This window comes from Nannobrachium achirus, assembly GCF_963921795.1.
Source record: "Nannobrachium achirus genome assembly, chromosome: 4".
Taxonomy (NCBI): Eukaryota; Metazoa; Chordata; class Actinopteri; order Myctophiformes; family Myctophidae; genus Nannobrachium; species Nannobrachium achirus.
The window spans coordinates 63,541,137-63,565,769 of record NC_137813.1 but is presented as its reverse complement, the minus strand read 5'-3'; the positions used below and the strand labels follow the sequence as shown (position 1 = coordinate 63,565,769).

The window sequence follows — 24,633 nt, the reverse complement described above, 5'->3', positions numbered from 1 at the left end:
AGCATTCCTTTTCTGAGGGGAACATTAACCGAAAATAGCAGATCTACAAGCTCACGTGTTGTAATGTGAGCTTTTAGCTGAGAGAGATACGCAGCAGGGATCCCCAATACATATTCATAGATAGTTTCAGTTTCTTCATACACTTGTTTGTAATGCAGCATTATTATGGTGTTGCGTACATACTATTTTTTTTTTCTTGGTTCATGCTAATGTGTATTTTCAGACATTTAAACACTTAAACCCTCAATACTTCACCAAAAATAGCTGCTCTACAAGCTCACGTGTAGTAGACCTATGCTGCAACACGCTGTGAGCCGTTATCCCTGTTTTTGTATCTTTACTGTTACTATTATGACATGCCCACAATATGTGGTTTAATCATACATTTTATAATAATTGTATTGAAATGGATGTGAAGTCAAACGCATTGTTTTTGTGTCCTTTAATAGATCAAAGTTTTAAGGTAAAACATGACGGATGCTCCATCCAGCAAGTGATTTGACTATGCTGATGTTTTCAAGCAGCTCTGCTGAGAAATTAACATGGAACAAACTGTCATTAATCTATAAGGAGACAGACCTATCTATTATTATTTTATAGTTTGGTTGACTCAGTCCTGGTAAAACACACACAAACGTGTGCTGGCGCATGCACACAAATGCACGCACACAGATACAGTACTTGAACACTATAAATGAATGCAATTGTACGTACATTTGTCCACGTGTCTACATTATGGACACGCACACTCACAGTGATGATTAAAGCAGGGGACCAAGAATAGAGCCCTGAGGGACAAATGTCAACAAAGTAAACATGGTTCAAGTGGTAAAAACAAGACTATAAAATGTGTTCAAATATTCCCAGTCCTCAGCCTCACCCTGTGTGCTGTTGGTTCCCTCTAGTGTCAGTGAAGGTGTAGTGTTGTTCAATAGATATCAGTGGTGTAGGACTGTAGGTTATACATACAGCTCATACAACCTCTGTTCTACACAACATGTCTATTACTAGTTGATTTAAACTACTAGAACATGTACATCATACATATTTTAGATACCCATAGATAGTTTTATCGTTTTATCTTTATTTTAAGGGAGCTTTGTGGACAACAGCAAAGGATCATATCTTTGTGGACAACAGTGCTTTCTTTATTTTGTAAAACAGAAAGTAAATGTCAACTCAATATTCTCAACAAGTCAAAACATCCAAAACACTGAGGAGACTCCATGCTCACTACTTATCAGAGTAGTTCAGTTCCTACATACAGTGGTTTCTGAACGGCAGACATAACAAATACAACCATTAGTTGTGTTGCTGCCTTCACCCAGTGCTTTGAAAAGCTCCTGATACCTCCTGCTCCAATATGAAGGACCACACTACAATATGTCCAATGCGTCTGCTTGGGAATTGTTTCCTTCCATGCTTTGAATGTGATGGTGTGGCTCTAGGTGAGACTACACTGCTAATGTTTAGGAGGCCTGTCAGCTGTGATGAGAGTCTCCACTTTATGTGCACTAATATGGAGACATAAACTGCAATCTGAGAGCTCTGGCACTTTTAACAAGAGAGTCACTGGTTATGGTTACATGAACACCAACATCTCACAACAACAGTGGGATAAATGTACCTGGAATATTCTGACAATGTTCACAATACTGACTGATGCTCAGTTTGGCAGCACTGCCAATGTACTGACAACCCTGATTTAGTAGAAAATCTATACAGTTGTGGGCAGATAAATGGAGATTTTAGAAAGCAGGATATTAATTACTGGTCACCTTGGTGTCACTATTTTGGGCATGTCAAAAACTGTAAAAAAAAAAGAACTTTTCAAAAATAGCTAGGAGCTTGTAAATCGGCTATTTTTTAAAGGGTTTGAATAGGGCTTAAGTAGTTAAAGGCATCTATATAAAGATATATAAAGTATATCCTGAATAAGACATAAGGAGCAGTTATTTCAGTTGCAGTGTGTATGTACAGTATGTACAGTGTACATATAGTCAGTGTGGGAACATCCTAGAGGATTGTTGTCCTCATAGAACATCCTAGAGGATTGTTGTCCTCATAGAACATCCCAGAGGATTGTTGTCCTCATAGAACATCCAGAGGATCGTTGTCCTCATAGAACATCCAGAGGTTTGTTGTCCTCATAGAACATCTCAGAGGATTGATGTCCTCATAGAACATCCCAGAGGATTGTTGTCCTCATAGAACATCCCAGAGGATTGTTGTCCTCATAGAACATCCCAGAGGATTGTTGTCCTCATAGAACATCCAGAGGTTTGTTGTCCTCATAGAACATCTCAGAGGATTGTTGTCCTCATAGAACATCCCAGAGGATTGTTGTCCTCATAGAACATCCCAGAGGATTGTTGTCCTCATAGAACATCCCAGAGGATTGTTGTCCTCATAGAACATCTCAGAGGATTGTTGTCCTCATAGAACATCCCAGAGGATTGTTGTCCTCATAGAACATCCAGAGGATTGTTGTCCTCAGGGGAACACGTCAGTGGGCAGATGGAAGTCTTTGAAGGTGTAGAAGGAGATGTCACCATGGTCCACCACAGCAAAGGTGACAGGAACGTCCCTGCTCTGGAAGGCCAGCAGTTTGACAGTCTGCAGGTCAGGAACTGGACCCTGGAAGCTGTGGACACATGGACACAATCACATTATTAAGTTGGTTAGGTTTTACTATGGACATACAAGTTGTGGGCACACAAGTGAGAAAAAGAAAACACTGTAGCTCATACAGGGAGCTCTGCACTTATTCACTTATTAAGTGTGCCTGCTATGCAATAGCAAAACACTTATTGTAATCCGCCATACTTAAGTCATTAAGTCATTAAGTCTTTCGCCACGAATTTCTGCACGTAATAACTGCCGCACAATTTACGCCACCGCCGCAATATATACATCAAAACGTGCGGCTCGGCCGGGAATGGTGTGCTATTACTTTTCTTTCCGATCCGCGTTACCATTGCGACGTAATTCGCAAAAAACGACGCCCAAAAACCCCATTGACTTAGAATGGGGGAAATTTCGGCACGTAATAACTGCCGCAAGATTTACGCCACCTCCGCAATATATACATCAAAACGTGCGGCTCGGCCGGGAATGGTGTGCTATTACTTTTCTTTCCGATCCGCGTTACCATGGCAACGTAATTCGTAAAAAACTACGCGCAAAAACCCTCATTGACTTTGAATGGGGGACCCAGAAAACCCAGAAACTTTGGCGCCACATAACTCTGCCATAATTTTGCCTAGCAACGTGATTTAAACTTTAAAATGCACACACAACTTTGGTCTTTTCCGGCCAATAGGGATGAGCTGTAATTGATTAAGCCCCGCCCCCTCTGTATTCCTATTGGCTGGGTTTTAAACAGCCACTACTCCAGTTCACAGCATGGTACCGTCTTGAAACTTGGTGTCTGGACTTAAACGGCCAATAGGGACTTATTACTTAAGCCCAGCCCCCTCTTAAGCCCCGCCCCTATCTTCCTATTGGCTTAGCTTTAAACAGCTTTATCTCCAGTTTGCAGCATGGTACCGTCTCGAAACTCGATGTGTGTACTTACATGGCAAATAGGAACTATCTGTAAATGCTTAAGCCCCGCCCCCTCTGCCTTCCTATTGGCTGGGCTTTAAACAGCCATGTCTCCACTTCCCAACACGTTACTGGTCACAAACTCGGTGGGTGGTCCCACAGTCCCAACGGCTAACCGCTAATGCTAATGCTAATGCTAATGCTAACAAATGCTAATGCTAACACATGCTAATGCTAACACATGCTAATGCTAACTAATGCTAATGCTAAAAATGCTAATGCTAATGCTAACACATGCTAATGCTAACAAATGCTAATGCTAAAAAATGCTAATGCTAACATATGCTAATGCTAACGAATGCTAATGTTAGCAAATGCTAATGCTAATGTTAATTCTAACAAATGCTAATGCTAACACATGCTAATGCTAACATATGCTAATGCTAACAAATGCTAATGCTAATACATGCTAATGCTAACAAATGCTAATGCTAATGCTAACAAATGCTAATGCTAACACATATGCTAATGCTAACACATGATAATGCTATGCTAACATATGCAGATGCTAACACATGCTAATGCTAAAAATGCTAATGCTAATGCTAACAAATGCTAATGCTAACAAATGCCTAATGTTTAAAGGAAAACAAATCTATGATAATGCTAATGCTAAAAAAATATTAATGTTAAAGCTAATGATAAAAATGCTGATGTAAAACTGCTTTACAAGGTTGCACACACTTAGCAAGCTGCAGGCACACTTAAAATTTCTTGGAAATTTTCTTTTCTAGTTTGTCAATACTGTGCTGCATGGTGGTGTGAATGTTCCATAGAGAATTAATTATGACATTTTAGTGTTGTCTACACAAGTGTCTACCAAACAAGGAACACTGGTCTTCCTTGAAACAAGCCCAGGTGTGTCAACCACAAATTACTGGTATTATACAACTATACAACTATACAAGACAAGTTTTTTTTTCTCAGAATACAGATACAAAGCGCTGTCTCCATTGTTACCCTATTACACGGTTTCTTCGTTTACTGAATGTTTTGTATGAAATATATGAGGAACAAGTTTTGTCTATTATGAGATTCTTCTTGTACATTTTGAGAAAAAAAAAATGAAAAAAAAGTATGTATTTGTGAATACAAAATTGTTTAATAAAGTTGTATAAAAAATATATATACAAGACATGTATTATAATCAGTATTACAGTCACATTCTATACCCTAGAACAGGGGTCTTTGAGGTTGTTCAGGCCAAGGACCCCTTCACTGAGAGTGAGATGAAGCAGGGACCCCCCACTACATATTGTATAAAACTGTGTAGCAGATTCAACTTTTTCATAGATTTCATAGACAGCTTAGATCAGTGATTGTGTTAATGCATTTTATTTTATTCTCACATGATCCTTTTTATTATTGTCATGTTAAATCGGCATTATGTAACTTTTCTTTTATGAATAAAATGTATCCTTTCTATTATTGTCATGTTTGTATGGATGGTAGGCCTATTCAGTTGACACCATGTCATATTCTTACATTGAATTGAAATGAAAGAGAAGAACATTTACATTGATGTTAGTGGATGCCACATCCACACAGAACCTTTAAAGACGGGTGCTGAACCCAAAAGTACACCAGATGAAAGGGCAAGAAACAGATCTGCATACTGTAGTGAACTGAGTCTGAAGAAGAGCTTTCTCCTCCAAACATCATAAAAAATATACATCTTTGAAGGGTGCTTCAGTGTGCAAATAGAATCTTTACCCTTTGAGTTTAACCCTGATTTTGTTTGGCTATTTGTGAGCTAGGTCTGCTACAACCTGCAACTCGTCTGTATTTTTCCATGTGCCGCCCACAGAAAGCAGACAAACAGACCAAAAAGATTGTAATATTGTCATCATCCACCGGTCATTATAATGTCTAATCTTAAAAAACTTCAGGCCCACCCAGATTTTTCCAGCCACAGTCACATTTTGAACAGGACATGAACCATTAGACGAAAGTAGCACACACTTAAAGTTAGTGCGGACTTCTTACCTGCAGACATGTGTCAGTTAGTGCAGACTTCTTACCTGCAGACACACATGTGTCAGTTAGTGGGGACTTCTTACCTACAGACACACATGTGTCAGTTAGTGCAGACTTCTTACCTACAGACACACATGTGTCAGTTAGTGGGGACTTCTTACCTGCAGACACACTGGCGGGAATAGGGTTTCCCCGGGTTGCTCTTCTTGAAGTCGGCCACCGTGTTGGGTTGGTAAACACTGAAACTAATCCTCCACTCCTCGTCAGCTGTCAACCTGAACACACAAAGCACAAGGTCACCTTGTTCCCCCAATACTGTGTTATTATGTGTTAAGTCACTCATGAAATCATAGTAATACACACTCGATCCATACTGTAGCTGTAGTGTTCATACAATAATGCTTTGCTTTATAATAGAATGGATGTAAAGTCAAATGCATTGTGACATTTGAAATCAAAAGTTAAAAACATTACCTGGATGCTCCATCCAGCAAGTTGGATGATTTGACTACGCTGATTTTTTCAAGCAGCTCAGCTGAGAAAAGAGACAAAGAAATGTCACTCTGTTATTCATATCTTACAAGCAAAAAACAACATCTCACTCTCCCTCCCTCCCTCTTCATCTCTGCCTTTGATATCAGACATAACCATGTTGAGGCATAACATGGTGAGCGGGTGATTTGTGCATACATGGTTTGGGCATAATATTCACATTTTGGGCACAATCCGCCCGCTCACCCGCCACAGAAATGTAACTTAACCCATTAAGACCTGAGGCCGATTCTAGAAAACCAGTAGTTCTCACACTTTTTTTCCAAAATGTTCAGAAATGTCAGATGTACAAGCTCGCATCACTGCACAAAGTGACAGAATGAGCTTGTATAACTGCTATTATTGAATAACCAACACGGAAATCTAAAATGACAGATGCTTTCCCGGTTTTAGTAGATTTAATAAACTATTTCAGACCAGCAAAACACCTAGTGATGGTGTAGTGCTGCTGACCCACTCTCATAATAGGAAAACGATAACGTTTGTTCATCGTAATCGAAACTCTGTCATTTCTTTCTAACATGTGGTCAGAGTGTGGTCATACCAGTCAGGGTGTAACATATCTTTCTAACATGGAGTCAGAGTGTGGTCGTACCAGTCAGGGTGTAACATATCTTTCTAACATGTGGTCAGAGTGTGGTCGTACCAGTCAGGGTGTAACATGTCTTTCTAACATGGAGTCAGAGTGTGGTCGTAACATGTCTTTCTAACATGGAGTCACAGTATTTGCCTCCTCCTCCCCTCCTGCAGCTGGTGGTACTCTGTCCAGTTGCTGCAGCGTCTCACCTCTCTGTCCTCGTTGACGTCCCGCCTGTACCTGTCCCTGTCCTCCTCCCTCCGCCGCTCCCCTGCAGACATCTTCATCTGTCAGGGACAGGAACGTAGAGGACAGTACTCATGATCAATGTTCCCTCTAATTTTTTTTCGGTCTGAGCAAACACTCCAACCTTCTGAGCACAACTTGAGCACTGATGAGCAAATATGTCGAGTGCACAACATATGCGCGTCAGTGCGTCAAGTCATGTCAAGTTATGGCTTATTCAAATTTAATTACAGAATAAGTAATAGCGGTTCGACTACTGTTAATAAACTGTTGGCTACTATAGGACAGTTAAATTTAAAATGACGGGGGAAAAAGGGTTTTATATCCATTATTATTCTGTATTAGGCCTACAGACTGATTTCCCCCCTTGGGATAATAAATCTATCTATCTTATATAGTATATACACATGTTGACAACATGTTGTGTAAATACAATACAAACAATGGGCCTAAATATGAGTCAAAATAACAATACATTGACATATTGACATTGACACATCTAAAGAAGTGTCATTATTATGAATAGAATACAGTCCAAAAGCACTATGTGTAGCCTATGTGCCAAAGTGCCAATGTAAGCATGCATGCGAAAATTTGGTATAGGCCTACCATTTCACACTCAATTTAAATTAACACTGGCTTTTGACCTTGTAGATTGCTTTCCCAAAGATTAAATCATATAATATGACCTAAGCTAGCCCATAACCTTACAGAGAGGTGGACTCTCTCCCTAACCCTAACCCAATTTATATTTTTTATAAAATCAACAAATTAATTTAACTCTGAGTGTGGGGTTCCATTTGTACACTCTGAGTTACATAAGGGTCCATTTGGTTCCTAACCTTTGCTGGGGACCCCTGGAACTACCTCAAGATCCCCGGGGGTCCCCAGACCCAATTTGGGACCAATGCATTACAGGACTGGAGTTATTTTTGTTAATGTAACTCCAGGCGGGGGATTTCTTTATGAAACTGCACATTAGCAACCATGGTCCTTTGAGCTTCTGATACGCGAAGCAAAGCACATGCGTTTGTTTTGTTTTGGTAGCCTTCCCTACAGCCACGCTGTTGCTAACGTTAATGAACACATAGAAGATGTAACGGAGAAAGTTTTATCCCTACAGCCACGCTGTTGCTAACGGTAATGCACACATAGAAGATGTAACTGAGAAAGTTTTATGACGGCAATAAAACAATTTAGTCCGAAGAAGTCTCTGTTTACCACACGTGCCTGCGTGCATGTGTGTGTAAGAGAGAGAGAGAGAGAGAGAGAGAGAGAGAGAGAGGAGGGGGGGAGGCGAGCGAGAAACGAGTCGAGACGGAGACAGAGAGCGAGAGGGAGAGAATTTGGCGAGAGGGGGGAGGCAACCGAGGCACCGAAAGAGAGAGAGAGAGAGAGAGAGAGAGAGAGAGGGAGAGAGAGAGAGAGAGAGAGAGAGAGGGAGAGAGAGACCTAGCGCTGCCTATGTTAAGCATATGCAGGGCAGGCAGACAGAGTCTGAGTACACAAAATAATAAACTGCTGCGTTTCACAAATCTATTGGTGTTAATCTGCCGTGCGCTACAAAGATTTGTCGTGCGCGACAGCGTCCTGAGTTGTGCGCGGGCGCGCATGCGCGCAGCTTAGAGGGAACATTGCTCATGATTCAATCTCACGACCAGGGCAGGAATTTCAGGGAGGCCATGAAGGCCCCTCCAAAAAATGTCATGCCCTGAGGCCATAGTGGCCTTGATGCCCCAGCTGACTGTACCACTTTCTCCTCTGTCTTGCCAACATGTAGACACCAGTCTGTCTTTCTTGTCATGTAGACCAGTGTCTTTTGTTGAGTCCCCATTTTTAAACCAATCCAGTATCTTTGATACAGGGCTGAGCATGGATCAGATTGTAAATACCAATTTATTTATTTCACAGCAGATCTATATATAAAATGTTAAATCTTAACCAAAATCGTGTTTTATTTGATGGCCTTCCTGCCCTGGCATTTGGCCTTTCTGTCCTCAAACAATGGACAACACCAATGTGGCCTTGCCCCTAAAATGATGACATTTCAGGCCTGCTCACGTCCTAATGTGTGATTTGTGAAACAGTATGAAAAGGAGCCCACTCACACACTAGTGCTGATTCCTGAACAATTAACACAATATGTAAAATTATGATGTTGTGATGTTAGGGAAAAAAGGGAATTAATCACTCAAGCTCCATTTCAAATATAGTGGAAATAGCAGATCTACAAGCTCACATTACGGAAGGTCTTTGAATTTATTTGGAGAATAAAGAAAATAAACTTTCTTTGTAATTTGTACTTTTGAGTGCTTAATTATATTTAGAAAGTAAATACTCCAGTACTTTAACTCAAGAACAAATTTAACAGAGCAACTTTCACTTGTAGTCGAGTAATATTTGACCAACAATATCTATACTTTGACTCTAGCACTGGGTTCAGTCAGTACTAGGGTTGAGTACTTTGTCCACCACTAGTCCTCACCTGGCGTAGGTTCAGCCTGTGCAGCCAGGGGGCGACGTCGCAGTGGCCCACAGCCAGAGCCCCGGGCAGCAGGGAAGGGTCCGGGGAGGCCAGCCTTGTGGAGGAGCTCCACCTGGAGCCCAGGTCTGGGAAGGGAATGGAGTGGAAGTCCCAGCGTGGAGAAGAGGAGCAGGAGGCCCTGGGCCTGCTGGGGGGAGGCTCTGGTGGTCCCCGCTCTGTGGACGCTGACAGGGACGTCTCCCACCAACTCCTGCCCTCACTGCAGGGACAGGCCTGTCACCACAATTATAGTTATTATTTAATAATGTTATACTTGTATAAAACATTTTCAGAAATAGCAGATCTACAAGCTAAAAACGTGTCATGTTGGAACGCATTTTGAGACATCTTTTCATCTTCCTTCTGAAGCTTCTGAATACAACCAATTATGACGATTATGCAAAACAATAATTGCTCTCAGGCTATTATGTGATGTAGTGAAAGGCCTACACTGGGGTCAGTTTGCAGCAGGTTCTGGGTCTCTGGGGTCTCAGGGGTTGGAGGGTCTGCAGCAGACTCTGGGGTCTTCTCATTCTTCTCATCTGTGTTGTCATGTTCATCCACCTCTGTTCTGTCACAGACGGATCTCTCCTCAGCTTCTGTTTGGCTGAAAAAAGACACAAAAGGTTTAAGTCAGTAAACACCTCTCTACTGGAGATACAGGAGTTCAATTTACATACAGTAGGCAATGGTTTTACATTAAATAATGTATAGGCCTACATAGATTTAAATACATGATAATGTTTAGATTATCAGTTTGGCTGATATACAGTATTGTTCATCATCTGTCTTTTTGGCGACAACATCTGCAGTTATATGCAGCAGCCGATTTGTTCAGCTTTTTAACCAAAAGCGTCCAAAAAGTTAAACACATACATGAAAATAGCAGATCTCCATACATCCACTGTGCTTACTGTCCCTTACCAAAAAGTAGTATACTTACGTATACTCTGAGTATACTTGTTATGAACTAAGTATACTTTGTCTAAACTAATACTTTGGTAAGTATACTTTTCTGTTTACTTAAAATGTACTATCAGGAATATACTTAACAAAAGTATACTTAGTTTATACTGACGAGTACACAGCAAAAGTTTAAGTATACTTTTCCTTCATTTCAAGTGCAGCCTATATTCTATAGTACTTAGTACAAGTAAATCAAAATGTTCTACCTGCCTGCATGCAACATGGAGTGTTCTTATACAGTATCTGGCTTGTGGGTGTATACTTGTATATTTCTCACACTGGCTGCTTGAGGTAGTTGCCCTACACTGTGCACCTGTAGTGCTTATACTTGAGGTATACTAGATTTATACTTGAACTGCACTATTTTCATACATGAAGTATACCATTTATATAGTCCAAAAATACTATGCGTGAACTTAATGTACACTACTCTTTTACTTGCAGTGTACTTGAATTGCACTTTTCTTATACTTGAGGTGTACCATATTTATTTACACAAAATGTATATACTACAAACATACTATGCGTGAACTTAATGTACACTACTCTTTTATTTGCAGTGTACTTGAATTGCACTTTTCTTATACTTGAGGTATACTATGGTCAAACTTCAACTACACTATTTTTAAACTTGCACCATACCGGTTATATACTCTAAACATAATGTGCGTGAACTTAATGGACACTACTCTTTTACCTGCAGTGTACTTGAATTGCACTTTTCTTATACTTGAAGAATACCAGTTATATACACAAACCATACTGTGCGTGAACTTAATGGACACTACTCTTTTACTTGCAGTGTACTTGAATTGCACTTTTCTTATACTTGAGGTGTACCATATGTATTTTCACAAAACATACTATGTGTGAACATAATGTACACTACTCTTTTACTTGCAGGGTACTTGAATTGCACTTTTATTATGCATGACGTATACTACGATTGTACTTGAAATGCACTATTATATACTCCAAACAAACTATGCGTGAACTTAATGTACACTTGCAGTGTAATTGAATTGCACTTTTATTATACTAGAGGTATACCATTTATACACAAAACATATTATGTGTGAACTTAATGTACACTACTCTTTTACTTACAGGGTACTTAATTTGCACTTTTCTTATACTTGACGTATACTACATTTATACTTGAATTTCACTACCTTTAAACTTGAATAGCACTTTTCTTATACGTGAGGTATACTATGGTCATACTTCAACTGCACTACTTTTAAACTTGCACCATACCAGTCATATACTCTAAACATACTGTGCGTGAAGTTAATGGACACTACTCTTTTACCTGCAGTGTACTTGAATTGCACTTTTCTTATACTTGAAGAATACCAGTTATATACTCAAACCATACTGTGCGTGAACTTAATGGACACTACTCTTTTACTTGCATTGTACTTGAATTGCACGTTTCTTATACTTGACGTATACTACGTTTATATTTGAACTGCACTATTTTCATACTTGAGGTATACCATTTATATACTACAAACATACTATGCTTGAACTTAATGTACACTACTCTTGTATTTGCAGTGTACTTGAATTGCATTTGTGTTATACTTGAAGTATACTATGGTCATACTTCAACTGCACTAATTTTAAACTTTCACCATACCGGTTATATACTCTAAACATACTGTGCGTGAACTTACTGGACACTACTCTTTTACCTGCAGTGTACTTGAATTGCACTTTTCTTATACTTGAAGAATACCAGTTATATACTCAAACCATACTGTGCGTGAACTTAATGGACACTACTCTTTTACTTGCATTGTACTTGAATTGCACGTTTCTTATACTTGACGTATACTACGTTTATATTTGAACTGCACTATTTTCAGACTTGAGGTATACCATTTATATACTCCAAACATACTATGCGTGAGCTTAATGTACACTACTCTTTTATTTGCAGTGTACTTGAATGGCACTTTTCTTATACTTGACAAATACTACATTTATACTTGAATTTCACTACTTTTAAACTTGAATAGCACTTTTCTTATACGTGAGGTATACTATGGTCATACTTCAACTGCACTACTTTTAAACTTGCACCATACCAGTCATATACTCTAAACATACTGTGCGTGAAGTTAATGGACACTACTCTTTTACCTGCAGTGTACTTGAATTGCACTTTTCTTATACTTGAAGAATACCAGTTATATACTCAAACCATACTGTGCGTGAACTTAATGGACACTACTCTTTTACTTGCATTGTACTTGTATTGCACGTTTCTTATACTTGACGTATACTACGTTTATATTTGAACTGCACTATTTTCATACTTGAGGTATACCATTTATATACTACAAACATACTATGCTTGAACTTAATGTACACTACTCTTGTATTTGCAGTGTACTTGAATTGCACTTGTGTTATACTTGAAGTATACTATGGTCATACTTCAACTGCACTAATTTTAAACTTTCACCATACCGGTTATATACTCTAAACATACTTTGCGTGAACTTACTGGACACTACTCTTTTACCTGCAGTGTACTTGAATTGCACTTTTCTTATACTTGAAGAATACCAGTTATATACTCAAACCATACTGTGCGTGAACTTAATGGACACTACTCTTTTACTTGCATTGTACTTGAATTGCACGTTTCTTATACTTGACGTATACTACGTTTATATTTGAACTGCACTATTTTCAGACTTGAGGTATACCATTTATATACTCCAAACATACTATGCGTGAGCTTAATGTACACTACTCTTTTATTTGCAGTGTACTTGAATTGCACTTTTCTTATACTTGACGTATACAACATTTATACTTGAATTTCACTACTTTTAAACTTGAATAGCACTTTTCTTATACGTGAGGTATACTATGGTCATACTTCAACTGCACTACTTTTAAACTTGCACCATACCAGTTATATACTCTAAACATACTGTGCGTGAAGTTAATGGACACTACTCTTTTACCTGCAGTGTACTTGAATTGCACTTTTCTTATACTTGAAGAATACCAGTTATATACTCAAACCATACTGTGCGTGAACTTAATGGACACTACTCTTTTACTTGCATTGTACTTGAATTGCACGTTTCTTATACTTGGCGTATACTACGTTTATATGAGAGACAGCCGCTGATACGAACGACCTACGGCCTGGTCGCGACCTAGGCCACGACCTGGAGGTCGTAGGTCCCGGTTCTGGAGGTCGTAGTTCGCGGTACATACTTGTTAGGTCGCGGCCGGTCTAGTTTCGCGACCCCCGGCCGTGGTTGCGCCACCTCGGTCGTCCCCGGGCCGTTGTTGCGCGATCGGGCCGTTGTTCAGCGACCTGGGAAGTCCGCGGTCGTATTTAAAAGGTCTTTTTGCAGAATATTCTAGAGCAGCAGCGCTATTCAACCTTTTGAAGCTTGTGATTGGCTGAACCGGAGGTAGGAAGCGCTCCATTGTAGTCACTTGGACCGCGCGAGGTGCACCAAAACCTATCCTTAACCCTAACCCCAACTCTAACTCTAACCCTAACCTTAACCCTAACCCCAACTCTAACCCTAACCCTAACCCTAACCCTAACCCTAACCCTAACCTGCCGACACTGAGTAGCTAACCTGCCGACGCTGTTGAAAACGAGCGCTCCTTCCCTTAGCAAGCGTAGAGTTTCTAAACTCGCGTCCCTTCCCTTAGCAAGCGTAGAGTTTCGATCGCGGCGCTCCTTCCCTTAGCAAGCGTAGAGTTTCTAAACTCGCGTCCCTTCCCTTAGCAAGCGTAGAGTTTCGATCGCGGACTTCCCAGGTCGCTGAATTACGACCGAGATCGCGCAAAACCTCCAGAACCGGGACCTACGACCTCCAAGTCGTGGCCTAAGTCGCGACCAGGCCGTAGGTCGTTTGTATCAGCGGCTCTTGCTGGTTTATATTTGAACTGCACTATTTTCATACTTGAGGTATACCATTTATATACTACAAATATACTATGCTTGAACTTAATGTAGACTACTCTTTTACCTGCAGTGTACTTGAATTGTACTACGTTTACATTTGAACAGCACTATTTCATACTTGAAGTATAACGGTTATATACTCAAAACATACTATGTGTGAACTTAATGGACACTACTCTTTTACTTGAATTGCACTATTCTTATACTTGACATATACTACGTTTATATTTGAATTGCATTAATTTTAAACGTGAAGTATACCATTTATATACTCAAAACATACTTAATGTACACTACTCTTTTACTTGCAGTGCACTTGAATTGCACTTTTCATTTACTTGAGGTATACTATGGTCATACTTGAATTGCACTTTTCTTTTACGTGAGGTATACTATGGTCATACTTGAACTGCACTACATTTACATTTTAAGTATACCATTTATATACGTAAAACATACTATGTGTGAACTTAATGTACACTACTCTTAAACCTGCAGTGTACTTGAATTGCACTTTTATTGTACTTGAGGTATACTAAGGTCATATGAACTGCACTACTTTTAACCTTGAAGTGTTCCATTTATATACTCAAACTATACTGTGCATGAACTTAATGTGCACTACTCTTTTACCTCTAGTGTACTTGAATTGTACTATGTTTACATTTGAACAGCACTATTTCATACTTGAAGTATAACGGTTATATACTCAAAACATACTATGGGTAAACTTAATGGACACTACTCTTTTACTTGAATTGCACTATTCTTATACTTGAGGTATACTATGGTCATACTTGAACTGCACTACTTTTAAACTTGAAGTATACCATTTATATACTCAAAACATACTAGGCGTGAACTTAATGGACACTACTCTTTTACTTGCAATTTACTTGAATTGCACTTAGCTTATACTTGACATATACTACGTGTATATTTGAACTGCACTATTTGTATACTCGAAGTATACCATTTATATACTCAACACATACTGTGCGTGAACTTAATGTTCACTACTCTTTTACCTGCAGTGCACTTTAATTGCACTTTTCTTATACTTGAGGTATACTATGGTCATACTTGAACTGCACTATTTTCATACTCGAGGTATACCATTTATATACTCAAAACATACTATGCGTGATTTTAATGTACACTACTCTTTTACTTGCAGTGCACTTGAATTGCACTCTTCTTTTACTTGAGGTATACTATGGTCATACTTGAACTGCACTACTTTTGAATTTGAACCATACCAGTTATATACTCAAAACATACTATGTGTGAACTTCATGGACACTACTCTTTTACTTGAATTGCACTATTCTTATACTTAAGGTATACCATGGTCACACTTGAACTGCACTATTTTCATACTCGAGGTATACCATTTATATACTCAAAACATACAATGCGTGAACTTAATGTACACTTGCTGTGTACTTGAATTGCACTTTTCTTATACGTGAGGTATACTACTTTTATACTTGAAATGCACTATTTTAATACTTGAAGTATACCATTTGTATACTCAAAACATACTATGCGTGAACTTAATGTACACTACTCTTTAACTTGCAGTGTACTTGAATTGCAAGTTGTTTATACTTTACTTTTATACTTGAAATGCACTATTTTAATACTTGAAGTATACCATTTATATACTCAAAACATACTTGAATTGTACTTTTCTTATACTTGAGGTATACTATGTTTATACTTGAACTGCACTATTTTCATTGTAGCGACGGGGTGCAACTAATTGATATTCTAACACAGTTCTGCATAAGTATTGTAATGGTTAAAGAAAAACAGAGTGTGAAATATTATAGCTTTGGAAATGGAGGACTGTATATTTTGGAGTTGAGGTTATGCCCACCACAGGGCTCCAGTCAAAGAGCAGTAATCAATGATGACACTTGATGGTGTTTTATGTGGTTTTTATAAAGGAGGTAGTTGGCGGACACAAACATACACAATGATGAATGGTATCTGAAAATATAGAAATAATACATAAGGATAAGGAGACAATAAACAATATGCAGTAGTAACCTACACAAACATAGCATATTACTGAAATGAGCCATGCACTCATGTGCCAGCTTAGACCCAGCATGCACTCACACACAGGTTAGACTAGGGCCTGTTAGCTTAGCCACTGAAGTTTAGCTAGCAAACACAATTACAAAAACAAACTTTTTAAACCACACACAGATCAATTCTGACACAATGAACTGTTACCACATGAACCATTATTGCTCTGCAGGACAGAAAACAACTCACTTTGTCAAGAACGCATTCTTATGTGCATATGTTTGTGTGTGGCTGCACTCATGCATGTAAACAGTTGGGGTCCTCTGTTCTAGTGGTGCCCAAACAACTGCCTCAACTAAAGTGTCACCTGGGTCCTGATCAGAGGGTACCTGAGGCATGCCTGCTCTAAATGGGGACAATAAAGGTGGTGATGGGGAATTTTGTACACAGAGTGTAACAAAGGCATTTAATGAAGTTGGGGGGGGGGGATGTTTGGTGTTGCTGAACTGCCTGTAGATTTCACTCTGAATGTGTAGACTTGCCGGTCCCATTATACACCTACAAATGAACAGATAAAGCACATTAGTTATGGGAGTCAACAGTAGTAATATACTTTGAATTGACAAGAGGAATACCAAGATTTGTGAAGATAATGTAAAGCTGTTATTTGTAAAACCCTTACCTTTGTCTGTTTTCCTCCTCCCAGGGTGGTGTTCGGGCAAAAGAGTTCCCTCCGGGAACACGCACCCTATTTATAGTCCTGGGAGGGTGAAGCCAAGTGGGAAGTGGATAGAGGGGAGATTGAGAATGATTCTAATGCATTTAATAATGTATGGTGGGTGTACACATTTAGTGGGCATAGTGGTAATTGGAGATATGAATTAAAGGAGCATTTCCATGTGCTAGTGTTTTAAGTACTTTTGTATTATAAAATGCATTAGAATAATTCTCAATCTCCCCTCTATCCACTTCCCACTTGGTTTCACCCTCCCAGGACTATAAATAGGGTGTGTGTTCCCAGAGGGAACTCTTTTGCCCGAACACCACCCTGGGAGGAGGAGAACATCAGACAAAGGTATTATCTTCACACATCTTGGCATTCTACTTGTCAATTCAAAGTATATTACTACTGTTGACTCCCATAACTAATGTGCTTTATCTGTTCATTTGTAGGTGTATAATGGGACCGGCAAGTCTACACATTCAGAGTGAAATCTACAGACAGTTCAGCAACACCAACCCCCCCCCCCCCAACTTCATTAAATGCCTTTGTTACACTCTGTGTACAAAATTCCCCATCACCAGCTTTATTGTCCCCATTTAGAGCAGGCATGCCCCAGTGAGTTGTTTTCTGTCCTGCAGAGCAATAATGGTTCATGTGGTAACAGTTCATTGTGTCAGAATTGATCTGTGTGTGGTTTAAAAAGTTTGTTTTTGTAATTGCTAGCTAAACTTCAGTGGCTAAGCTAACAGGCCCTAGTTTAACCTGTGTGTGAGTGCATGCTGGGTCTAAGCTGGCACATGAGTGCATGGCTCATTTCAGTAATATGCTATGTTTGTGTAGGTTACTACTGCATATTGTTTATTGTCTCCTTATCCTTATGTATTATTTTTATATTTTCAGATACCATTCATCATTGTGTATGTTTGTGTCCGCCAACTACCTCCTTTATAAAAACCACATAAAACGCCATCAAGTCTCATCATTGATTACTGCTCTTTGACTGGAGCCCTGTGGTGGGCAGAACCTCAACTCCAGAATATACAGTCCTCCATTTCCAAAGCTATAATATTTCACACTCTGTTTTTCTTTAACCATTACAATACTTATGCAGAACTGTGGTCGAATATTAATTAGTTGCACCCCGTCGTTACAATGAAAAGAGTGCAGTTCAAGTATAAACATAGTATACCTCAAGTATAAGAAAAGTGCAATTCAAGTATGTTTTGAGTATATAAATGGTATACTTCAAGTATGAAAATAGTGCAGTTCAAGTATAAACGTAGTATACGTAAAGTATAAAAAACGTGTAATTCAAGTACACTGCAAGTAAAAGAGTAGTGTCCATTAAGTGTCCATTAAGTTGACGCATAGTATGTTTTGAGTATATAACTGGTATGGTTCAAGTTTAAAAGTTGTGCAGTTCAAGTATGACCATAGTATACCTCAAGTAAAAGAAGGGTGCAATTCAAGTGCACTGCAAGTAAAAGAGTAGTGTATATTAAATTCACGCATAGTATGTTTTGAGTATATAAATGGTATACCTCGAGTATGAAAATAGTGCAGTTCAAATATAAACGTAGTATACGTCAAGTATAAGACAAGTGCAATTCAAGTAAAAGAGTAGTGTCCATTAAGTTCACGCATAGTATGTTTTGAGTATATAACTGGTACGGTTCAAGTTTAAAAGTAGTGCAGTTCAAGTATGACCATAGTATACCTCAAGTATAAGAAAAGTGCAATTAAAGTGCTCTGCAGGTAAAAGAGTAGTGTACATTAAGTTCACGCACAGTATGTTTTGAGTATATAAATGGTATAGTTCAAGTTTAAAAGTAGTGCAGTTCAAGTATGACCATAGTATACCTCAAGTATAAGAATAGTGCAATTCAAGTACAAGAGTAGTGTCCATGAAGTTCACGCATAGTATGTTTTGAGTATATAACTGGTATGGTTCAAGTTCAAAAGTAGTGCAGTTCAAGTATGACCATAGTATACCTCAAGTAAAAGAAGAGTGCAATTCAAGTGCACTGCAAGTAAAAGAGTAGTGTACATTAAAATCAGACATAGTATGTTTTGAGTATATAAATGGTATACCTCGAGTATGGAAATAGTGCAGTTCAAATATAAACACAGTTTACGTCAAGTATAAGACAAGTGCACAGCAAGTAAAAGAGTAGTGTACATTAAGTTCACGCATAGTATGTTTTGAGTATATAAATGGTATACCTCGAGTATGAAAATAGTGCAGTTCAAATATAAACGTAGTATACGTCAAATATAAAACAAGTGCAGTTCAACTAAAATAGTAGTGTCAATTAAGTACACGCATAGTATGTGTTGAGTATATAAATGGTATACTTCAAGTTTTAAAGTAGTGCAGTTCAAGTATGACCATAGTATACCTCAAGTAAAAGAAGAGTGCAATTCAAGTGCAATGCAGGTAAAAGAGTAGTGTACATTAAGTTCACGCACAGTATGTTTTGAGTATATAAATGGTACGATTCAAGTTAAAAGTAGTGCAGTTCAAGTATGACCATAGTATACCTCAAGTATAAGAAAAGAGCAGTTAAAGTGCACTGCAGGTAAAAGAGTAGTGAACATTAAGTTCACGCCCAGTATGTGTTGAGTATAAAAATGGTATACCTCGAGTATGGAAATAGTGCAGTTCAAATATAAACGTAGTATACGTCAAATATAAAACAAGTGCAGTTCAAGTAAAAGAGTAGTGTCAGTTAAGTTCACGCATAGTATGTTTTGAGTATATAACTGGTATGGTTCAAGTTCAAAAGTAGTGCAGTTCAAGTATGACCATAGTATACCTCAAGTAAAAGAAGAGCGAAATTCAAGTGCACTGCAAGTAAAAGAGTAGTGTACATTAAAATCACGCATAGTATGTTTTGAGTATATAAATGGCATACCTCGAGTATGAAAATAGTGCAGTTCAAATGTAAACGTAGTTTACGTCAAGTATAAGACAAGTGCACTGCAAGTAAAAGAGTAGTGTACATTAAGTTCACGCATAGTATGTTTTGAGTATATAACTGGTATGGTTCAAGTTTAAAAGTAGTGCAGTTCAAGTATGACCATAGTATACCTCAAGTAAATGAAAAGTGCAATTCAAGTGCACTGCAAGTAACAGAGTAGTGTACACTAAGTTCACGCACAGTATGTTTTGAGTATATAAATGGTGTACTTCAAGTTTAAAAGTAGTGCAGTTCAAGTATGACCATAGTCTTCCTCAAGTAAATGAAAAGTGCAATTCAAGTGCACTGCAAGTAAAAGAGTAGTGTACATCAAGTATGTTTTGAGTATATAAATGGTATACTTCAAGTTTAAAATTAATCCAATTCAAATATAAACGTAGTATACGTCAAGTATAAGCATAGTGCAATTCAAGTAAAAGAGTAGTGTCCATTAAGTCCATGCATAGTATGTTTTGAGTATATAACCGTTATACTTCAAGTATGAAATAGTGCTGTTCAAATGTAAACGTAGTACAATTCAAGTACACTGCAGGTAAAAGAGTAGTGTACATTAAGTTCATGCATAGTATGTTCCGACTATATAAATGGTATACTTCAAGTATGAAAAAAGTGCCGTTCAAATATAAACGTAGTATAACTCATGTATAAGAAAAGTGCAATTCAAGTACACTAGAGGTAAAAGAGTAGTGCACATTAAGTTCATGCATAGTATAGTTTCAAGGTTACGAGTAGTGCAGTTCATATGACCTTAGTATACCTCAAGTACAATAAAAGTGCTATTCAAGTACACTGCAGGTAAAAGAGAAGTGCACATTAAGTTCACGCATAGTATGTTTTACGTATATAAATGGTATACTTCAAATTTAAATGTAGTGCAGTTCAAGTATGACCATAGTATACCTCTCGTATAAGAGAAGTGCAATTCAAGTAAATAAGTAGTGTACTTAAGTATACATCTGAGTATATGAATGGTTTATTTTAAGTAAGGGAATAGCACAATTCTAGTGTATGAATACAATAATTTAAGTATACTCATATATACTTCATGTATACTTTAAGTAAACTTAGAGTTTACTCGAGTATACTCAAAAGTGGGCCAATTCAGATTACTTTTAGTACGGTAGGTATACTGTAAGTATACTAACTAGTACACTAACTAGTACATTTGTTAGTATACTACTTGTACATAAATATCAGTATACTTGTACTTAAAGTATACTTAAGAAATATACTCAAAGTTGACTTAAGTATACTTAGAAAAGTAAACTTGAAGTTTACTACTTTTTGGTAAGGGGTACCTTGGCACAGGGGAGGGGCTATCACTGCGTTTCCTCTTCTGATGCCTCCTTGCTTGGTCGTTCGAAGACGGCAGGTTCAGCTTGTCCTCGTATGAAGACGACACCATACTGTGAAGAGACCCAAAATCATTGTCCCCTCCAACTCCTCCACAACCTCATTGTAAGGTCAAGCATGACGTTGTAAGAACGTGTCACTAGCAGTGATTTACCTGGCATCGAACCGGTTCACAACGTAGCCGAGTCTCTTCAAATGTCCAAACACCTTGGTGATGAAAAGGTTTGTGACATTAGGTTGAGTTGAGAGGAAATACTTTCTTCTGCTGTTAACATAAGCAGTGCTCCCCTCATCCCTTGATCCCACAATATAGTCGTTATGCCAACACACATTGCTGTGTTGTCACTGCTGTTGCATCCTACTGAATCACCTGCCAATGAGGAGCCCCCACCGGGAGGATGTCGGGCCTTTGCCCAACTCCTCTCGCCCAACACTCCCTGCTGACAGGTGAGGCATCGCCCCCAGCCCTTAGGAGTACATGTATTGACCAATATCACAGCCCGGCTTCCCTCCACCAAAAACAGACCAATTGTGTTTGGGTAGACGGCCGACAAAGCTGAACTCAAACCCACAAGCTCCCCTCATCCCTGATACCTGGTACTCCTGCAGTGTGAGTGTCTTGGAGGACAGAAACCTCTCATATCCTTCCTGGATCGACAGAGGAAGGTCGTGATAAAACACCTGCAGGTTTCCCTGAAAACACAAGACAACCATTCAGGCCTCAAGAACACTTCACTCTTCAGAATGTGGACCAACACCAGCCAGCAAACGGTGTGACGCCCTATCAAGGTTATAATAGTTTGGGATTTTTGTTTGGTTTAATTTGTCGAATACAGTTTATTTATATTCTTTATAGTTTTTGATTTTTGTGACAAAGCTTAGTTTTAGTTTCCTTTTAATTAGTTTTAGTGTTAGTTTGAGTTTCTTTTGTATAATTATGTTAGTTATTTGCCAGGTGCAGGATTCAAAAAGGTCAGATTAAAGGAGCAATAGTCAACTTTTTCATTGTAGGGCCGACACTTTGTTTACATCCTAGTCTGACTAGGATGTAAACAAAGTGTCGGTCTGACAATGGCCAAAAAGATTATTTTATCATTATTTTACGCTTTTTGTGGTCATTTTTGAATAGAAACACATATATGAAGCTTAATTTTTATAAAATATTTTCGAAACATTATTTTTATTTTAGCATCTGTTTTTCAAGAAAAGGTTGACTATAGCTTCTTTAAGGAAGCCTATTGTGTAATAAAAAATCAACAAAAGATACCATTTAAAAAATGTATATTCAGTTACTGTTGCAGGGGTTGACACTAAGGTCTCAGAGGTACTTGCCCATCGGGCAAGTACAGGTCATGTTCTACTCGCCCTCAGGTCTTGGACACTTGGAATCTCACGTCAAGCGGCATGCCTCATTGTGCGAACGTGAGGTGAATGGAGAAACAAGTCTTTAGCTATGACTGTTTTTGACGGAGCTCTCTTAGCAGCTAGCCAGCCACTCTGCCACTGCACACTTCACCTGCCCGACCATTTTATTTACCTGCCCCGGGCAGTTGGGCAACCATTAGTGTCAATCCCTGATGTACCGTTTGCTAATTGTTAATCAAGTATTCATTCAATCAATTTACTACAACTCAGATTCTTCTTTGATTTGTTGTTTAGAAATATCCTCAACTGAAGAAATTCTTACAGTTGGTTTAATGTTTTTACAAAAAGGTGTAACACATGATGAAAAAGATATTTCACTAGTAATGACTATTGCATTATAAAGCCTTTGTTTCCACCCTACCTTAGGGTCTTCAATTCTTCACTTAAAAAAAAGAATGAATTACTGAATATCTGTGATGCATTTTAGTCACAATGAGGCTGAGTCATCATATACCAGTAAGACTCCCTAATCGGGAGATAAGCGACCGTCAGGTCGCAGCGTGATTTTAGGGCAAAATGTGTAGGAGCAGTGTCCAAAAATGTGTTTTGCAAGAATCGGCCTCATGGTGGCGCTAGAAGAGGGCCATGTGAGAAATGAGGGGTGGGGTCTCCACGCCACCGAGGCGGACGAATAGGTACCGGCCCCGATATACAACATTGAACACAGCAAAGGCCTTGTACTGTCTACAACCAACTTCATTGTGTCACTGACAGAATTACTTGCTAAATGGATACAAAGGAAAATGGTTACGGTACATCTCACGATACATCCCTCTTCAAAGACGGACACACACAGCGCTCCTTTAACTCTTATTCAGTCACTGAAGACTTTCCTGTGACTTTCTGTCACAGGAATGTCTCTACTAATCAACCAGCAGAGAGCAGGCTTTTCAGTTGATATTGAGAACTGAACATTCTAATGTACATTTAACAATGCCTAGTGGACATTGGTCTATATATAGACTGGGAGAATAACAGGGTTCTATCTTGAGTTTGACATGGTGACATGGTCATGGGGGAGGAAAATAGTCTTGGTCAACTAATAACAAACCGACTGATTAATATACTATGAGAGGAAAGCCTTATCTGTTGTTATATTGATGTTGATTCAGACACAGACACAGACACAAACACACACAAGCACGCGCACACACACACACACACACACACACACACACACACACACACACACACACACACACACACACACACACACACACACACACACAGTATTTGACACTCACACATTCCATCAGGTACAGAGCCTCCTCTGGGAGCAGATATTGTTTCCCGTTGGCAGAGTAACCCATCGTCTGCCAAAACTTTCCCTGTGTGGATTAGATTAAAAAAAGCAGTAATTATCAATGTGCATCTGACAGAACGTATGTGATGAATGGGTAATAGAGGAAGGAGGTTGTGTTCTCCCATCATGGTGTGGTGATGCACTCACAGCAGGAGACTGCAGTTCCACCCTTCTCTCCCTCGGAATCCACACAGCTTTCACCAGGTTACCTCTGGAACGCAGAGAAAAGCATTCAGAGCTCGTCCGATATATCACTTTGGACAACATATCAGCCATTATTTGATTTCTTTAATTGGTTTTCTAGGACAGGGGTTTTCAGAGTGGGTGACGGGGCACCCTGGGGTGCCGTGACGGCAGTCCGGGGGTGCCGCAAGATAATTTTGATAATATTTGGAAATTATTTGGTCACT

General features: G+C 38.9%; 1 protein-coding gene across 1 annotated transcript; it reads right to left on the bottom strand.

Moving 5' to 3' along the window:
- Positions 1 to 2,493: 2,493 nt before the first annotated feature.
- Positions 2,494 to 24,427, bottom strand: LOC308283086 (tRNA-splicing endonuclease subunit Sen54-like; the record flags this gene model as incomplete). The annotated part of the gene is made up of 10 exons (XM_080723473.1): positions 24,371 to 24,427; positions 24,165 to 24,248; positions 22,090 to 22,188; positions 21,650 to 21,702; positions 21,441 to 21,548; positions 9,933 to 10,089; positions 9,444 to 9,716; positions 6,866 to 6,999; positions 5,745 to 5,858; positions 2,494 to 2,644 (listed from the first exon to the last, which is right to left on the bottom strand). The coding sequence occupies exons 2-10, from the start codon at positions 24,228 to 24,230 to the stop codon at positions 2,494 to 2,496; spliced, it is 1,155 nt and encodes a 384-aa protein (XP_080579599.1). The 5' UTR covers positions 24,231 to 24,248; positions 24,371 to 24,427.
- Positions 24,428 to 24,633: the final 206 nt, after the last annotated feature.